The sequence below is a fragment of the Sciurus carolinensis genome, chromosome 2, assembly GCF_902686445.1.
Source record: "Sciurus carolinensis chromosome 2, mSciCar1.2, whole genome shotgun sequence".
Classification (NCBI taxonomy): Eukaryota; Metazoa; Chordata; class Mammalia; order Rodentia; family Sciuridae; genus Sciurus; species Sciurus carolinensis.
Window position 1 is genome coordinate 167,438,172 of NC_062214.1, and position 15,839 is coordinate 167,454,010.

Below are 15,839 nucleotides of genomic sequence, written 5' to 3' on the forward strand. Positions count from 1 at the left end.
GTATCTCCATCTAAGGGTCACCAAGAACCTTTGGTTGCCTGGAGGCAAAAATTATTCTTCACACTTTACAGATGGGTAAGCATCACAGAAAGAGAACTTGCTTTGACTTACCTAAAGGCATCTCTGAGAGAGTGGAGAATGAATGTTCCCACATTCTTTTTTAGACAGCCTTGACTTCAGAACAAACAAATTAGGTTTGCTCTATGTAGCTTACCCAAATGCTTCTGCAGGTTCAATTCTGTGACCATGGACAATTTCCCCAAGTGAAAATGTTTTGAAAGCCCAGTTCATTTACTTTATTTTTAAAAATTTGTATTGAAATCAGCCGAATTCCCGACAATTAAGTCATACTGCTTTGGCAGATCTAAATATCACAATCATCAAAAGGAGAGAGGGAGAAAACACCCCAATTTTTAGAACTTCCTCTTAAGATGAGCACAGAGAAGATTCACTTATCTGTTTCCTGACCAAATAGGTCATTGGGCAGGAAATCACCTTTTCTGAAAAGCCAGTAAGCAGATTCCTCATATCTTAATTCTGTCATATATAGTATTAACAATTATTTATATCAGTTTTCTCATAGGAATGATGGAAAAGTCAAAAGACATGAGACCACTAAGCTTCTGGTTGAAAATAATAACTGACAGCTTCTCCATCTCCCTATCTCAAGTGACCCTACCACCATAATCACCTTCAATTGTTTTCCTATATTAGAGGCCCTATTAAATGAAATATCTTCTTAGTCCTGACCAGATTTTAAACCTCTGACGAGGGAAGGTCAGTTCCAGGCCACCTGATTTGCGTGAATCCAGCTGCAGGGCCAGTTAAGCAAGGTTAAATAATTTGCCGAGCCAGGACATGTGCTGTCTCTCTGGAAACCTTTTGCCCTAGATTATCAATGTACATCAGAACAGAGGAAGCTGAGTGTGGAGCCTGAATGACATTCAGAGTTCAGATGAGAGATAAGATGCTCACAACATACCTCTGCCAGTGTCATCCAAAAAGATGGGCCTTTGAGCTCTCGCAGCTCTCCCAAGGACCCCCATAGGCTTAGCACAATAACAGGATATTTGACTTGAGAGACATAATGAGTCTGCAAAAGGCTATTACGAATAGTGGTTAAGACTTAACCAGCCGTGTGACCTTAAGGGAGTGACTTAACTCTTAGAGCGTCAGCCTGTCAATAGGAATAACATTATCTATCTCATTGGGTTGCTGTGAAGATCAAAAAAGATGTAACTAAGATATGAAACTCAAACAGTAATTAAAGGACTTACACAATGCCTAGTGTATAGTACGTTTAAAAACATTTTATCATCATTAACTTTCAAGGTCTTGCTACTATAACTCTTACAGTGGCTTGATGTTTGTAAGGCTTCCTGGGAATACATCTCAAGCTTACTCAGTTTCTATTGGAAAAGCTTCTGTGATCATTTGCACTCTTAGATGGCCCTTAGTTGAGACCTGAGTTTACCTGTTGAGGAGGCAAGTAAATGGTACTTTGTTTGCTGCTTTAATTAGTTTAGTGTCATGGAGTTCTTAAAATACTTGCTACTAGTCCAAATGCGGCTCTAACCTCTGAAAACATCCTGTGTCTACCTTTAGACCTGGGAAACTCCTCCAGTTTATCTCAAAAAGGGTACTTAACCAATTAGCAACTCCTAATTATTCACATGTAGCTTTTTCTTGGCAAACTTTAAAGCTCAGTCTCTCTTCATTCTATTCCTTAGCAGATATGTAAGCAACTGGCTTTTAGAGTTTGTTTGTAAAAGGCAAACCTGTTAATTTTAACTTAAGCAAGATAGAATTAAGAATGTAAATCTGCTATAACAAGTATATAAGATGGCTCAGAGTTTAGTGAAATAATTTACTATTGATTTAATCACTCTTTTTAAGCATCATCTGGGTCTCACATTTTGCATTGAGTCAGGCATGCTGGCATAAATTAGAAATACGTCTGACCCTTTTATAATATATATTAAGGGTGATAAGAAAAGCACACAAATATAATGTCATGATAGAATGTGTCAGATAGAGTGAAGTAAAGTTTTATTGAAGTTTAGAGGAGGAAGACATTATTTCTGTAATGGTAAGAGAAGTGGGCACATGGACCATGGCATTGAAGGCAGGGCAGGTCTTGGGCATGTGGATGTAGGGGCATTCCAGACAGAGGGGAATTGGGGGAAAAGTCATCAAGTTGGAGCAAAGGCTGTGTGAAGTGGAGTGAAGAGAAGTGCAAAAGGCAGGTTGAGCACAGGTGAAGGCTCTTGAGTGTCCATCTTAGGAACTTAGAATTCTTTGAAGTCATTTGGGAGCCTCTGAAAGTTTTTCAGCATGCTGGTTTTAAGTGCAGGGTAGTGTGCTTATGTGTGCTTGGAGAAAGTTCACAGGTGAGAAAATAGAGGTTGGTCTTTATTATGGAGAAGCTGACAGCAGCAAGAACACCAGGCAGAAATCTAACCTGGTCATTCCTAGGGGGAAACTAATGTGGGTCTAAGATTGGGCTAGGAGGAGTGGAAGTAGAAAGTGGATGTGAGTGAGATTTTACAGATAAATCAATAGGACTTCACACTATATTCGAATGAAAAACATAGGAGAAGAAGAAATGTAAAAATGGAACTGAGGTTTCAAAAGCAGGTAACTGGAAGATTGAAGAAAAGAACAGAAGAGTACATTTATATGGGAACTTATAAGCTTGTTTTGAATATATTAAAGTGACAGTGCTAAAATTCATATGTCCAACTTGCAGTCCCTGTGGTTGAGAGTGGAGGACAGCTGCTGAGACAATTTAGAGGTTGAGACAGATGCTTAGAAATCCCCTACCTGCCCAGGCCTTGCCAACAGTGAGGCTATGCCACATGGAGAAGACATCGCTAGCTTGATGGGAACAAGATATCTGGCTCACAAGTATGTTTGTGTGGTCTTAAAAATTCAAAAATTTAAAAATCAAGCTAACAGTTTAAAAATCAGGAAATTTTACAGAAAATATTGCTTTTTGTCTTCTCTTTTAAAACTCAACAAGATGTGGTCAACTATGAACTTTCACTGCCTCATGACAGCAGAGGCTGCCCCTTGAGATCCTGGATGAATTCTCAAAACTCAAACATAGTCCCAGCTACTCCCAGTCACCTCCCTAATATTCTAAGATTAAAAGTCATTTGATGACTCTATAGAGACAACAAGTAGATTAATGGTGGCTGGAGCTGGGGGCAAAGGATGGGGTGTTCAGGACAGTGGTTAAAGGATGTGGGATTTCTTTTGGAGCTGATAAGATGTTCTAAAGTTGATTGTGGTGATTGTTGAATGATGCTTGAGTACAGTAAAAGGCATTGAACTGTACCTTTCATATGGGTGAATTGTATGATGTGTGAATTATCTAAATAAAGCTACTTTTAAAAATGCAAATATAATTTGCTATTGCCCCTAAAGTGTTGATTTTCCTATAGCAGAAAAAAAAAGTGTCTTTATCAAGAAGTGGAAAATGAAAGGTAGACTGAGAGGGCTGTGTATTTCAAAAAGAATGGAAGGGAGTACCTCTTCATGGTAATACAGACTTTTTACACATTGATAGGCCAACACCTGGACTCTTTACTAATGTACATATATTACCTTTACCTTCTTAGCCACTGAAGGCATTTGGTATTAGGAAAACATATGGTCTCTCCAGCTTCCTGAGGTCCACACAGCTAAGGCAGGGAAAGAAGTAATCAACATGTAAAAGGCGAACAGAGAAGGCCAGTAGAGTGGATGCTCTATCAGCTGCTGACAAGAGGTCAAGGAGGATGAGAACAGAGAAGTCAGGAGGTCACAGTGAACCATTCAGTGACAGAGCTTAGAGAGTTGAGACCAGAGAGAGAGGGAGGCAGATGATGGAAGTGCCCACAATGCATTGTTCAGGGGCCGATATTTTTTTTTATTTGTTCTAATTAGTTGTACATGACAGTAGAATGCATTTATGCATTTTGATAGATCATACATAAAGTTTATCCTCAGGCATAGAGCGTTACTGAGGATTTAAATAGGGGAATGGGGCAATCAGATTAGCACAAGCTGGATTATTTGTGTTCACATTAATTTTTGAATAGTGTCCATGATGAACCAAGGTTAACCCAAATTTTATTCTTTCCTACACTAAATTTTCCTTCAAGCGAAATCCCCATTTGTTGAGACCTGTTACTGATTTCCATCTTAATTTATACCTGGACCTGCTTGAACTAGGAAAAATACATGTGACTGGTATTATCTAACCCAGGGGTTCTCAACCTAGTATTGTTCTATTTGGGGCTGAATAATTCTTTGTCAGGGGACTGCCCTGTACATTACAGGATGTTTACTGGCATTGCCAGTCTCTACCTTCTGGATGCCAGTAGCACTCTCAGTTAGACATTGTCAACAAAGTCACCTCCAGTTAATAACCACTAAATGGCATTTATCCATTATTGCGTTTGGACCCAGAAGATTAAGGCCATGTGCAGTTGGCAGACCACCCTTAAAGATAGCTGGCCAGGTAAAAGGACCAATTCCTACTCCACACTGAGGGTGCAAATCAGATGATGAAAGTAGGGAATGAAAATGAGAAATAAGACCTCATTTTATTTTAGATATTTCAGTGGATTTCAGTCTCTGCCTTAGTCTCCTTGCTGAAAAGAAATGGTATCCAGAGGATATGAGGCAGATGAAATGTCCAACATCCCCCACCCCAGGCCAGGATTCCTGCCCTGGCCGTGGGCCAAAGTGGGCATGAGAGCTCTGAGGAGACCCCAGGGTGCACCAGACATGATAGTGGGGGTTGGCTTCTTGTGGTGGGACTTGGAAGTTTGCCTCTGTGGAGGAAGAAAGTGGGAAAGGAGTGAGAATGGTTTTCTTGTGATGTCAAGAGGAATCAGTGAAACTGGAGATGGAAGATAGTCATTTTAGTGTAGATTGGAGTAGAAAAGGAACTCAGATGAAATTTGCTTCAGATCCTCCCCCTGCAAGGGGAGTCTTAGAAGTTAAAGGAATGTTTCTCTTGGAATAGGGCTGTCTAAAATAGACTCAGTGTGAAATGTCAAGATCTTCCAGATTCCCCTTCTGGGTGTGTATATGTGTACAGTTGGTAGGAGGGCAAAGGAATTTTATGTGTATATGCTACCATTTTTTTTTCTATTTGATAAGGAAAATTGAGTTAAGATTCTTACCAAGCTAAAAAGAAGTCTAACAACTATTAAGACTACTTCATAACTGGCTCTGATGCTGTAGAGTGGTATTTTGCTTTTCTGCCATGGATGTTGAGGGGCTTGATTCATTATTAGCAATGGCTCCAAGCTGCTTTGCAGTGCAACCTTATTGGCATATAACTGCTATTGTTTAGCCCAGTGGTGGTCACTTTCACAGAGGTTGAAGAAAACACATGCTGGTCTTTATTTTCAGTCTCAAACTCTTTAACCTCCTCCTCCTATTCTAATTCATCAACTTCTGTGGTGATGAACCAAGCCTTTGAGTACTCTCCAAGCAATGAGTAATAACTAGACTTTTTTTTATATGAAATATTATTTGAAGAAAGGGCATCCATAGATTTTGCCCTGTCTTGTTTCAGGCCTTTCTGGATCCAGCTGTGTAATTGCTGCCCTAGGAAATACTTGGAGTCACAGTGTGAACACCCGGCTGATTCTCCAGTACCTTGATTCAGAGAGAAGACAGGTGAGTGCTTTGACAGTGTTCTCTTCACTGTCAAGGTCAAGATGTACCTAGAAATCAGAACCTCTTCTGAAAGTGATGGCCACTTTGTCCATCCTGGGCCAACACTGGCAAGGGTGCATCAAGAAACCCTGCTGGCCTCAGTGGTAGTTACAGTGAAATGAGGGGACCAGTCACATACAGGAAGACAATGTAAGAATAAATCACAGGAAGTAAGCATTTCCCCTGATATTTGCAATAACCAAGAACCACACCTCTAGAGATTTCAAATTCTCTATCTCTAAATGGTCATTCTACTTAGATATTTGTTGAGGACTAGATAATTTGTGTAAAAATTAAATAGTGGTTGTGCTTTTAATGACATATCATATATGTGATGTGTGTGTGTGTGTGTGTGTGTGTGTGTGTGTGGAGAGAGAGAGAGAGAAAGAGAGAGAGAACTTTAGGCCAGCTAGATCCTGCTCAGTGAATGAACCTTTCCCCAGATCCCAGGTACTTTTACATTGATGCATAAGCCTGTAGTATAAAGTACTGAGTGGTGCCAGAGAGACCTTGGAAAGGATGATGACTTCCTCAGAGTTCCCTGTTTACAATTTCTATTCTGGTCCCAAGTGAGAATTCCCCACTTCTGTCCAGAAAGCTATACTGTCTACCCCTTTCTCCATCTTCTCTGTCCGCTCCAGAGAAAAGAAAACTATAGCCTGATGTTTTTCAAAATTAGGAAATTCTTTTTCTAATGTTTTACCTTGACTTTATCCTGCTGTGTCACCAGATTCAATCACAATCTCTCCTGCATGCAGAAGGGAAAAGGGTGTTTTGAATGGGGCAGATTCAGAAGCCAGATTTGCCCAACTTACTAAGCATATGGCAAATTCAAGTTATTAATTAAAGTGGTATGAACTATCGTGCTGGTGGTCCTTTCTGGAGATGGGAGTAAGGTGTTGTTGCCTTTACCTGCATTAGGTAAATTGGCTCTTTTTCAAGGAGACAGGAATCATGAAAAACAGACATGAGCCTTTGCCTGTTCCGGACATAACTTTATGAGTGCGCTTGGTTACAGACCAGAGGATTCTGGGTCTTCTTGGGACTGTGTAAATAACATTCCAGCTTGGTAACTGGGTCAGCCCTGTTCTGAGAAGACAAATGGACTTATTTCTGTTCAAGAAGCATTCTTGAGTTCTCAGACCCAGGTGTGCTCATTACCTCAGTGACACCTTTCCCCCGATGATTCAGGTCTCCTGGGCTCCATCACTTCTCTTTCGGGTGAAACGCCCTCAAAAATATTCCTGGAGAACCTAATGACCTTTGGCTTGTACCCTAGGTGGTAAATCATGATAAATAAACCTTGTTTGCAGTTATCAGAGATATTACTAAGGACTGTCAAATGCTCCTATCTAAACTGCCCAAAGGAAGCAAAATTCCTTATGAATAGTGTTGATTCATTCATTTTCATGAATCCTTTACCCACTCCTTGAAAACCTACAATTTATGTCTGTGGGGTTCTTTTTCCCTCAAATCTGTTTTAGATTTTAGATGGCATTCTAAAGGGTATATTCTTTCTATAATATACCCTGAATTTGTGATTTGGTCTCATATATCATAGATTGGAGGCTCCTACATCCTAGTTTCACTAATTTCACTTAGAATTCGCAAGTAGATAAAGAAGTTAGAGCCACATTTTTCTTTTCCTTGTAATAACTAATCCAGTCCTTTCCATTTTGTCAGTGTCAACAGGAAGTAGCTGGGAGGACAAATGCTATTATTTTGCATCTCTTTGATAACTAGAGGATTTTGGTGGGTCTTTGCTCTTGGTTGATAAGGTCAAATGCAGGCCACTGGTCACAAGAAGAACCAGGGGCAAAGTGTGGATGGATCAGTGACAGTCTATCAACTCATATCCTATTAGATGGGTCAGTGATGTTATCTTAATCTACAAAGATAACAACAAAAGGACAACTTGTACTATCATTACTAATCAATCAAGGACAGACTTAAATGCCTTTGAATCATGTTTTCAAACAATAATTAACAATTAATGTAAAATATGGCCAGTGTTAAAATGACTAAACCAAGAAGAAGAACATACGTTTAACTGCACTATAGAAATAAGCATGCCTTAGGGAGTGAATTGTTCAATTTGTGACCCAATAACTAGAATAAAGTTTGATGTAGAAAACATGTCTCTACCTAATGGACTTATCGTGCCTCAGCAGAGGGCAGGCTTAGTGATTCAGTGTCCTTCCTGTGTCTTACTTCATGACCAAGTATTGAAGCCATGTGAAGATGAACCTTTTCAGTGATATGTGCACAAACAATACTTTGAAGCCAGGCTTCAAGGTAATTGCACAAATAATACTTTCTTATGACACTACTTAATAGGAAAGTTATGCCTGATCATTATAGGACACTCATACTTCTGGGACACCAGCCATTTGGAGAAGAGAACAGGTATAATTTTTTGTTTATTAGAGTTTTTTCAGTCTGCAAGTGGAGGCCACTACGCCAAAGGATCAAGGTTATGGAATAAGGATTATGTTTTATCCTGTTTCTATGACATTGAGCTCTATACCAGGGCTCTTGAATGTGAGGCTTAGTCTGGGATCACAGGGCTGGAAGGAGGTCAGGTCAAGCTGAGCAGATCTTCAAGCTGATTAACCCAAGAGCTGAATTGAATAATCCTAGGGAAGGAGTCCTCCCTGGCTGATTTTTTTTTTTTTTTTTCTTTACACCCTGGAAACTTTGTAAAATTATATAACTAAAAAAGAAGTCTCTTTATCAGGGCACAGGCCAAATTCATTCTCTTGTTTATTCTGCTTCAACATTTGCAAAAAACCCTCTTAAGAAGCCAGGAAGAATTTTCTTTTGGACTAATTTAGCTTTTTTCCATTGGACTTTCATTTACTGTTTTCCTACTCTGCTTCAATCCTACCTCTCCCTTTTTGCACATTTTTATTCTTACCAAAGACATGTCCTTAGAGTAGCATTGCAGTGGCCTCTACTAGTTTTGTTGTTGTTGTTGTTGCTATTGTTTTAAATCATCAAAAACATGTCTGGATACATGATGGGCATAGCACGGGCATGCCAGGAAGGAGCAGACACGGTTCCTGCCCTCAAGCTGCTTCTGTGTAGGGAGGAAGATGATTCATATACACACACTGATGAACAGTCAAATACAGTGTAGGAGTTAGAAAACTAAGGAATATTGAGATATAGTCACAAGGCAGTATCTTACTTGTTATCTAATGAATGGTTAAAACAGTAAATATTTTGAATACTAAGAAAGGTGAAAGATGAAATCATCAGGACACATTGAGTCTTTCTAGTAGGTGGGACCTGAGTATCACCTTAAACCAGGGGAATCTCAAACTCCACTGCATTTCAGACTCATCACAGAAACATTTATAAAAAACCAGAACCTGGGTCAACCTTACCAATGAAATTTAAATCTCTGCCAGGGGTGGGACAGGGGCCCATGCATCAGTGTTCATTTTATTTATAAAACTGGCCTCAGTGATTATAATGTGCAGCCAAGGTTGAGAACCCCTGCCTTAAACTATAGGTGTCCCTAGGTTGGTCAGAAAGGGAAATGCTGGGGCAGATGAATAGCCCAAAAGAAAATTAGAAAAGTGGACACACGCTCAGGTGGTGCAGAGCAAAGGGTTTGAGTACTCATTCATTTGGTAAAACCTCACTTAATCGTTTTTGTCTGCTAGTTTCTTGTGTAAGATGCTAGAGAATCAAAGGACAAAGAAAGGTAGGTGATACCCTCTGACTGTTCACAGTCTACTTGGGGAAATGTAAGCATGTGAACAGTGTATACTGTAAGAGTATCATGAAAGCATAGAGGAGGTGGAGCGCCCTACTGCTAAAGAAGATTCTAGAGTGTTTAAAGAAGCAGCAGCATGCAGAGTGGTTTGGCCAAGGCTTGTAATCAGGAAGCTCTCATTGAGCTAGCTACCTTGTGATGAGGGACTGGAAAAGCTTATACTTGAAAGAATGATGCAAAACCCTGATGAAACATTCATAATATTTCCCATCAAAATCTCATGAAGTCTGTTCCTACAAACCACATAAAGGATTATACAAATTTTGAAGTGCCTTAGAAGCAGTAATGAAATAAATTAATCCTGACTAAGCCTCACACCCTCTTGATGGAATAAATATTATGACTCTCTTATTTCAACAAATTGGAAAGAGGTGACTTTTTCATATAGGAGGTTTATTTAAATGAACGTTATAATAATATTTGCATCTTCTATTTAGAAGGCACCCTTAAGTTACAGAACTTGAGGGATAAGCAGTAAATTATTGACAGACCAACATTCTTCTTCAAGCCCCTGAGCATCACTTGCATCCATGGGCTTTTCTCAAACTCCCAGGTTGTTTTGCACCAGTTTTTCCTCTCTTTTGCTGTAATTCTTCTCTCAATGTCCATTCTGTATTTTCAAAGATTCAAACACCATCACTGCATTAATCAGTCCCTCTTCTTCAAGTTGTACCTGGCACTTTTTATGAGCCCCTTGAGGTCTGTGATGAAATTTTTATGCATGTACCCTCAGAGGTATGGACAATGCTTAACACTTATGTATTTAATATGCTGATTTGAAAGAGAAGAAGAAAGAAATTCCTTGTATCTATATGGAAACCCAGTCTATTTTTCTTTTTCTTTCTTTCTGTGTTGGAGGAGAGGGTATTGAGGATTGAACTCTGGGGTGCTCTACCACTAAGCTACATCCCCAGCTCTTTTGATTTTTTATTTTACGACAGGGTCTTGCTAACTTGCCCAGGCTGACCTTAAATTTGTGATCCTCTCGCCTCAGCCTCCAGAGTCACTGGAATTACAGGCATGTGTCACTGTGCCTGACTGTGAATCCAGTCTTGAGGAAGGACACACTGCTGATTTAGAATCACTCTTACCCACAGGAATTGAGTTTTATAGTCTAATCGTTCCTGTAATTGTCGGCAAAAAGCTTTAGCATAAAACCTTGACAACTACAAGCAGACATATGTATAGAAGTATCATAAGAATACTGAATGTAGGGATACTCTTATGCAGAACCAATCTGCTGGGGGCTATAAGTGAGTGGGAGCCAGGTTTTCCCAAGAATCCTAGTAGGAATTCCTTTGTGTAAGTGAGCCAGAACCTAAACATAGACTAAAGCCCAGGAGGGAGGGTTTCTGCAGCTACTTTCAGAAACAGGTGGCATGAGGACTTTGGGGGAGAGGGCAGAAATCTTTGTTGCCATCTTCTACAAGTCTTAACTTCACCTCTTTGTGGTTGAGAAGGCTTAATAATGACAGAATAACCAAAGAAAAGATAAAAATTTTCTCCTAGGTAAGCTGAAAGGTGGAATTGGAGCAGAATGCTAGGTTTACACTCATGTTCACCCAAAGAGAGACACTAAAGATGGAGTTTCAGCTGATCTAAGCCACACCGTATGTCTTCTTACTCCCAGATTCCTCTAAAGAGGGATCAAGCTTAGTTGCCCTAACTCAGACATGAATCTCTTTCCCTGGGCAGAATGATTCCAAATCAACATGTTCTCGTCTTTTCTCCCCCAGCTCATCTGATGTTTTTAGGCAGGGAGACTGTGTGCATGCGTGGGGGCCAGGGGTGCAGGGGGCAGGGCGCGGGGAGGGGGACTGGATTCAGCCCAAGGCGAGTTTGGCTGTGCTGCAGAGGTGGAAGAAAATCCTTTTTAAGCAGAAATATCTGCAGAAACAGCAAAGGGAACATAGAATCCCAACTAAGTGAATTGCCTTGGGTATAAAGGTTCCCTCTCTTTCCAGAGTTGCTCAAGTGCAGAATAAAAACCCCTGCCACACTCTTCCATCAGAAGTGTTCTAACAGATATTGAGCAGATTGGAAAAATGGTTACTTTGAAGGGATTCTTTCCTCACATCACCAGGCAGATGTATTAAAATCTGAGGAAATCCCATCTGAAAGCATGCAGCAACCACAAATGAACAAGGTGAATTGGTACCCACAGAGCATAAGATAGGCTGCGTCAGAGAAGGGACAACATTCCTGTTTCTGTCCACATTTGAGATAAGACTATCTATATCTTTCCTACCACCTACAAATGAACTCAATGGGATTCCCTTTGAAAAAAGTCAATGTGCCCATGAAATCACCATCTCTGAATGGGCTTCAGTAAAATTCAGTAAGAAGAGCTCCTTTTTTTTTTTTTCCTTACCTTTTTGCAGTACTGGGGATTGAACTCAGAACCTTGTAAATGCAAGGCAAGTGCTCTACCACTGGACTATATCCCAGGCCAAAAGAGCTGTCTTAAGAAAGGTGTCACTAGAAATTACTAATTGAGGCTGGGGCTGTAGCTCAATGGTAGAGTTCTTCCCTAGCATGTGCAAGGCACTGGGTTGGATTCTCAGCACCACATAAAAATTAATTAATTACTTAATTAATTAAAGGTATTGTGTATTACAACTAAAAAAAAGTTTTTAAAAAATTATTGATTGAAAATACATAGGTACTATTGCTCCCTTGCCTTTGCTGGTGGTCACTCTTCCACGTGACCATGTTCCTTCACCAGAGAAAAGTTAGTCTTTATTAGGAGATTTTGATCCCTTGGGGGCCAAGAAAAATTTAAATAAAAATAAAAACAAAACATTTTTATTAAAGAATTGTAAAATTAATGTTGGCTTAGGACCAGACTTCCTTAACAGTACCCCCAGAGTTCAAGAAATAAAAGCAAGAATCAATAAATGAGATGAAGTCAAACTAAAAAGCTTTTTCTCAACAAAGAAAACAATAATGTGAAAAGAGAGCCTACAGAGTGGGAGAAAATCTTTCCCACACACACTTCAGACAGAGCACTAATCTCCAAAATTTATAAATAACTTAAAAAACTACACCAAAAATACAAAGAACCCAGTCAATAAATGGGCTAAGGAACTGGGCAGACACTTCACAGAAGAAGATATACAGGTGATCAACAAATATATGAAAGAGTACTCATCATCTTTAGTAATAGGAGAAATGCAAATTAAAACCACCCTAAGATTTCATCTAACTCCATTTAGAATAGCTATTATCAAGAACATAAACAATAATAAGTGTTGGTATGGATGTGGGGGAAAAGGCACACTCATACATTGCTGGTGGAGTTGGAAATGGTGCAGCCTCTCTGGAAAGCAGTATGGAGATTCCTCAGAAAACTTGGAATGCACCCACCATTTGACCCAGCTATTCCACTGCTTGGTTTATACCCAAAGGACATAAAGTCAGCATACTACAGTGATGCAGCCACATCCAAGTTCATAGCTGCTCAATTCACAGTAGCTAGATTGTGGAACCAACCTAGATGCCCTTCCATTGATGAGTGGATAAAAAAACTGGTATATATACACAATGGAATATTACTCAGCCATAAAGAAGAATAAAATCATGATATTCGCTGATAAATGGATGGAATTGGAGAATACCATGCTAAGTGAAATAAGCCAAGCCCAAAAAACCAAAGGCCAAATGTATTCTCTGATAAGTGGATGATGATATATGATGGGGGCGGGAGGTGGGAGGGGCAAGAGAAGAATGAAGGAACTTTGGATGGTGCAGAGGAAAATGGGGCAAGAGGGGGTCGGGGAAGAAAGATAGTAGACTGAGACAGATAGTATTACCCTATGGATATGTATGATTACATGAATGGTGTGAATCTATATCGTGTACAATCATAGAAATGAAAAGTTGTACCCCATTTGTGTACAATGAATGAAAATGCATTCTGTAAAAATAAAAATTTCTTAAAAATATGGGAAAAAATTAACAAAATAAATAAATAAATAAAACATTTCTATTGAAGAATTGTAAAATTAATGGTTACCTCCATTTTAAAAAGGAAAAAAAAGACACGTTAGCATCAGAAACAGGACAGATGTATCTGTGAATAAAGAATACATGCATTAATGTATTTTAACTAAATATGTTTATTTTCATGGCAGATTTATTACATGTCCTTATTTCTGTCCTTAAGGATCATGATCTCTGACCCATCAAATGATGGGTCCACTCACAAGTGTTTGAAAAGTGATTTTCCCTGAAATGAGCCTCTCATTTTACCATCTTAGTCATTCTCCTCCAGCTCTGATTAATTTTATTTTTGCATACTCTTTGGTTCCAAATTCCCTTATGCTGTGATCCTCCCAGCTCTAACTTGCTAAGTACACTAGGCTAAATACCTGGGTGAGAGATTGTTAGAGAAATCTGAACTGTTGAAAGAAGTAGAAAAGATGTAGGACTTTGGAATGAAACTGACAACCCTATTTGGCTAGGAAAGAAAAATGTTTGCAGTGGGAAACGACTAGGAAACAGCTACAAGATCTCTTGAACAAGGCAGTGACCTGAGAGTCAAGGACAATGAAAAGTATTTGGCTCATTTGGAAATGACAATTGGACAGGATGCTGTATTTCAGCCTTGGTTCTTTAACTATGAGTGAAAAAAAAAAAAAAAATGGGGCAAGTTGTTGACTGGGAAGTAAAAAGTAAAGGAGGTTTAATATCTGCATAAACTATGAACTGACTTTCAGACAAATCAGCACTCTTGCTACAAGAAGAGCATTTAGAGTAACAGTATCCCATTTGAGGTACCTTCTAGAGATCTCCCTACCCAGTGACTCTTATCTAGATCCCAGGCTCTGCCTCCAATGATGAATTCAGTAAGAGCAGGGCCAAGCCCAGGATCTGCAGTTTTTAGCAGGCACTTTGGGTGATTCTCATGTGGGTGGTTTGTCCTTAGTCCTGTAATCTGTTCTAACCCCTTCTTTTACAGATGGGGTAAACAGTTGGGGTTAAATGATTTTTTTCAGGGTCAGACAATTAGTAAGTAGAAAAAATGGAACTGGAATTCATTTCCCCCAGTTCCTAACCTTTGCTATTTTCACTTTATCTGATGATTTTTAGTAGGAGGACCCTGGGCAAAAAAAGTCCCCAAACCGAACCAAATTATTGGGTTTGCAGGTGATGTGATATTTATAGCCCCTAAGACTTTCAGTAACTCATAAAAAAGATTCTACAGAAATCTACAGAAAAAAATATTTTTAAAAGCACCATCTCACCCCAATTGCAATGTATTTCAAGATAAAAGTCGACTTTTAAAATTCTAAAGTTCATTCATGTGATTACATGACTTTTTCCCAAGCTGAATTCACAATGAGCATGAACTTCCCAATCAAGTGATTTTTCTTACAGACAACATGACTGCCTGTCTCCTATAAATGGTCATTTGAGTTCATGGAGGGGCACCCTTAAACCCTGAGCTTCCCATTGCCCATTTTAATAGGCTCATGATGTGTCATGGTTCAGGAGAACCAGAGTTTTCTTGCCTTTTGTTTGTCTGATCTTCTCAGTAAGGGAGAAACTTTGTGGTTATCACATTTTTGAGTCTCTGCATCTTTATTTTGAAAAGACAAAGCAAGACTGAGGGAGAAATGGAAGCGGGAGGCTGCCTGTGTGCAACCCATTTCCCTGGTACCAGTACTCCAGGCAATACAAATTTAGAGACCTCTTCCTTTTCTGGGAATGGAATGGAATTAGCCTTTATTGAGTGCTTATAGGGTGGCAGGTGGCAGGTCTGAGCCTTTCACATATTGTTTCCATTAATCCTCATGGCAACCCTTCCCATGCACCTTATCTCTATTTTTACAGATTAAGAAATTGGGCTGAAAGATAAATAACTTTATTCAATGGTGGTATCAAGATTTGCAACCAAGTCAGTATAGCTTCAGAGCCCAGGTTCTTTTTGCCATATACCATGTTCTCTGAAATGTAAGGGTTTTTTTAAAATAAATATTTCTTTTTTATTTGTTCTAATTAAACATGACAGTAGATTGCATTTATGCATTTTGATGAATCATACATAAATGAAGTTTAATTTCTCATTTTTCTGATTGTACATTTTGTAGGATCACATCAGTCATACATGTACATGAGTTATTAATGTCTGTTTTATTCTACTATCCTTCCTACCCCCATACCCCTTCCCTTCCCTTCACTCCCCTCTACCTAACCTAAAGTAACTATTCTTCCCTAGTGCCCCCCCACCCTATTCTGAATTAGCATCCTCATATCAGAGAAAACATTCTGCCTTTGGTTTTTTGGGTTTGGCTTATTTCACTTAGCATGATATTCTCCAACTCCATCCATTTAC

The 15,839-nt window shown here is 39.3% G+C and overlaps 1 protein-coding gene across 4 annotated transcripts in view; it reads left to right on the top strand.

The window, feature by feature from the left end:
- Rad51b (RAD51 paralog B) overlaps window positions 1–15,839 on the top strand; it is a 634,368-nt gene that overhangs the window by 578,602 nt on the left and 39,927 nt on the right. For 3 of the 4 annotated variants that reach the window (XM_047538988.1, XM_047538990.1, XM_047538989.1), the window contains one exon: window positions 5,576–5,679. The exons of the other annotated variant lie outside the window; for it this stretch is intronic. In XM_047538988.1, the coding sequence (XP_047394944.1) occupies window positions 5,576–5,679 (104 nt within the window). The remainder of the gene's footprint in view (window positions 1–5,575; window positions 5,680–15,839) is intronic. 4 annotated transcript variants of the gene reach the window in all.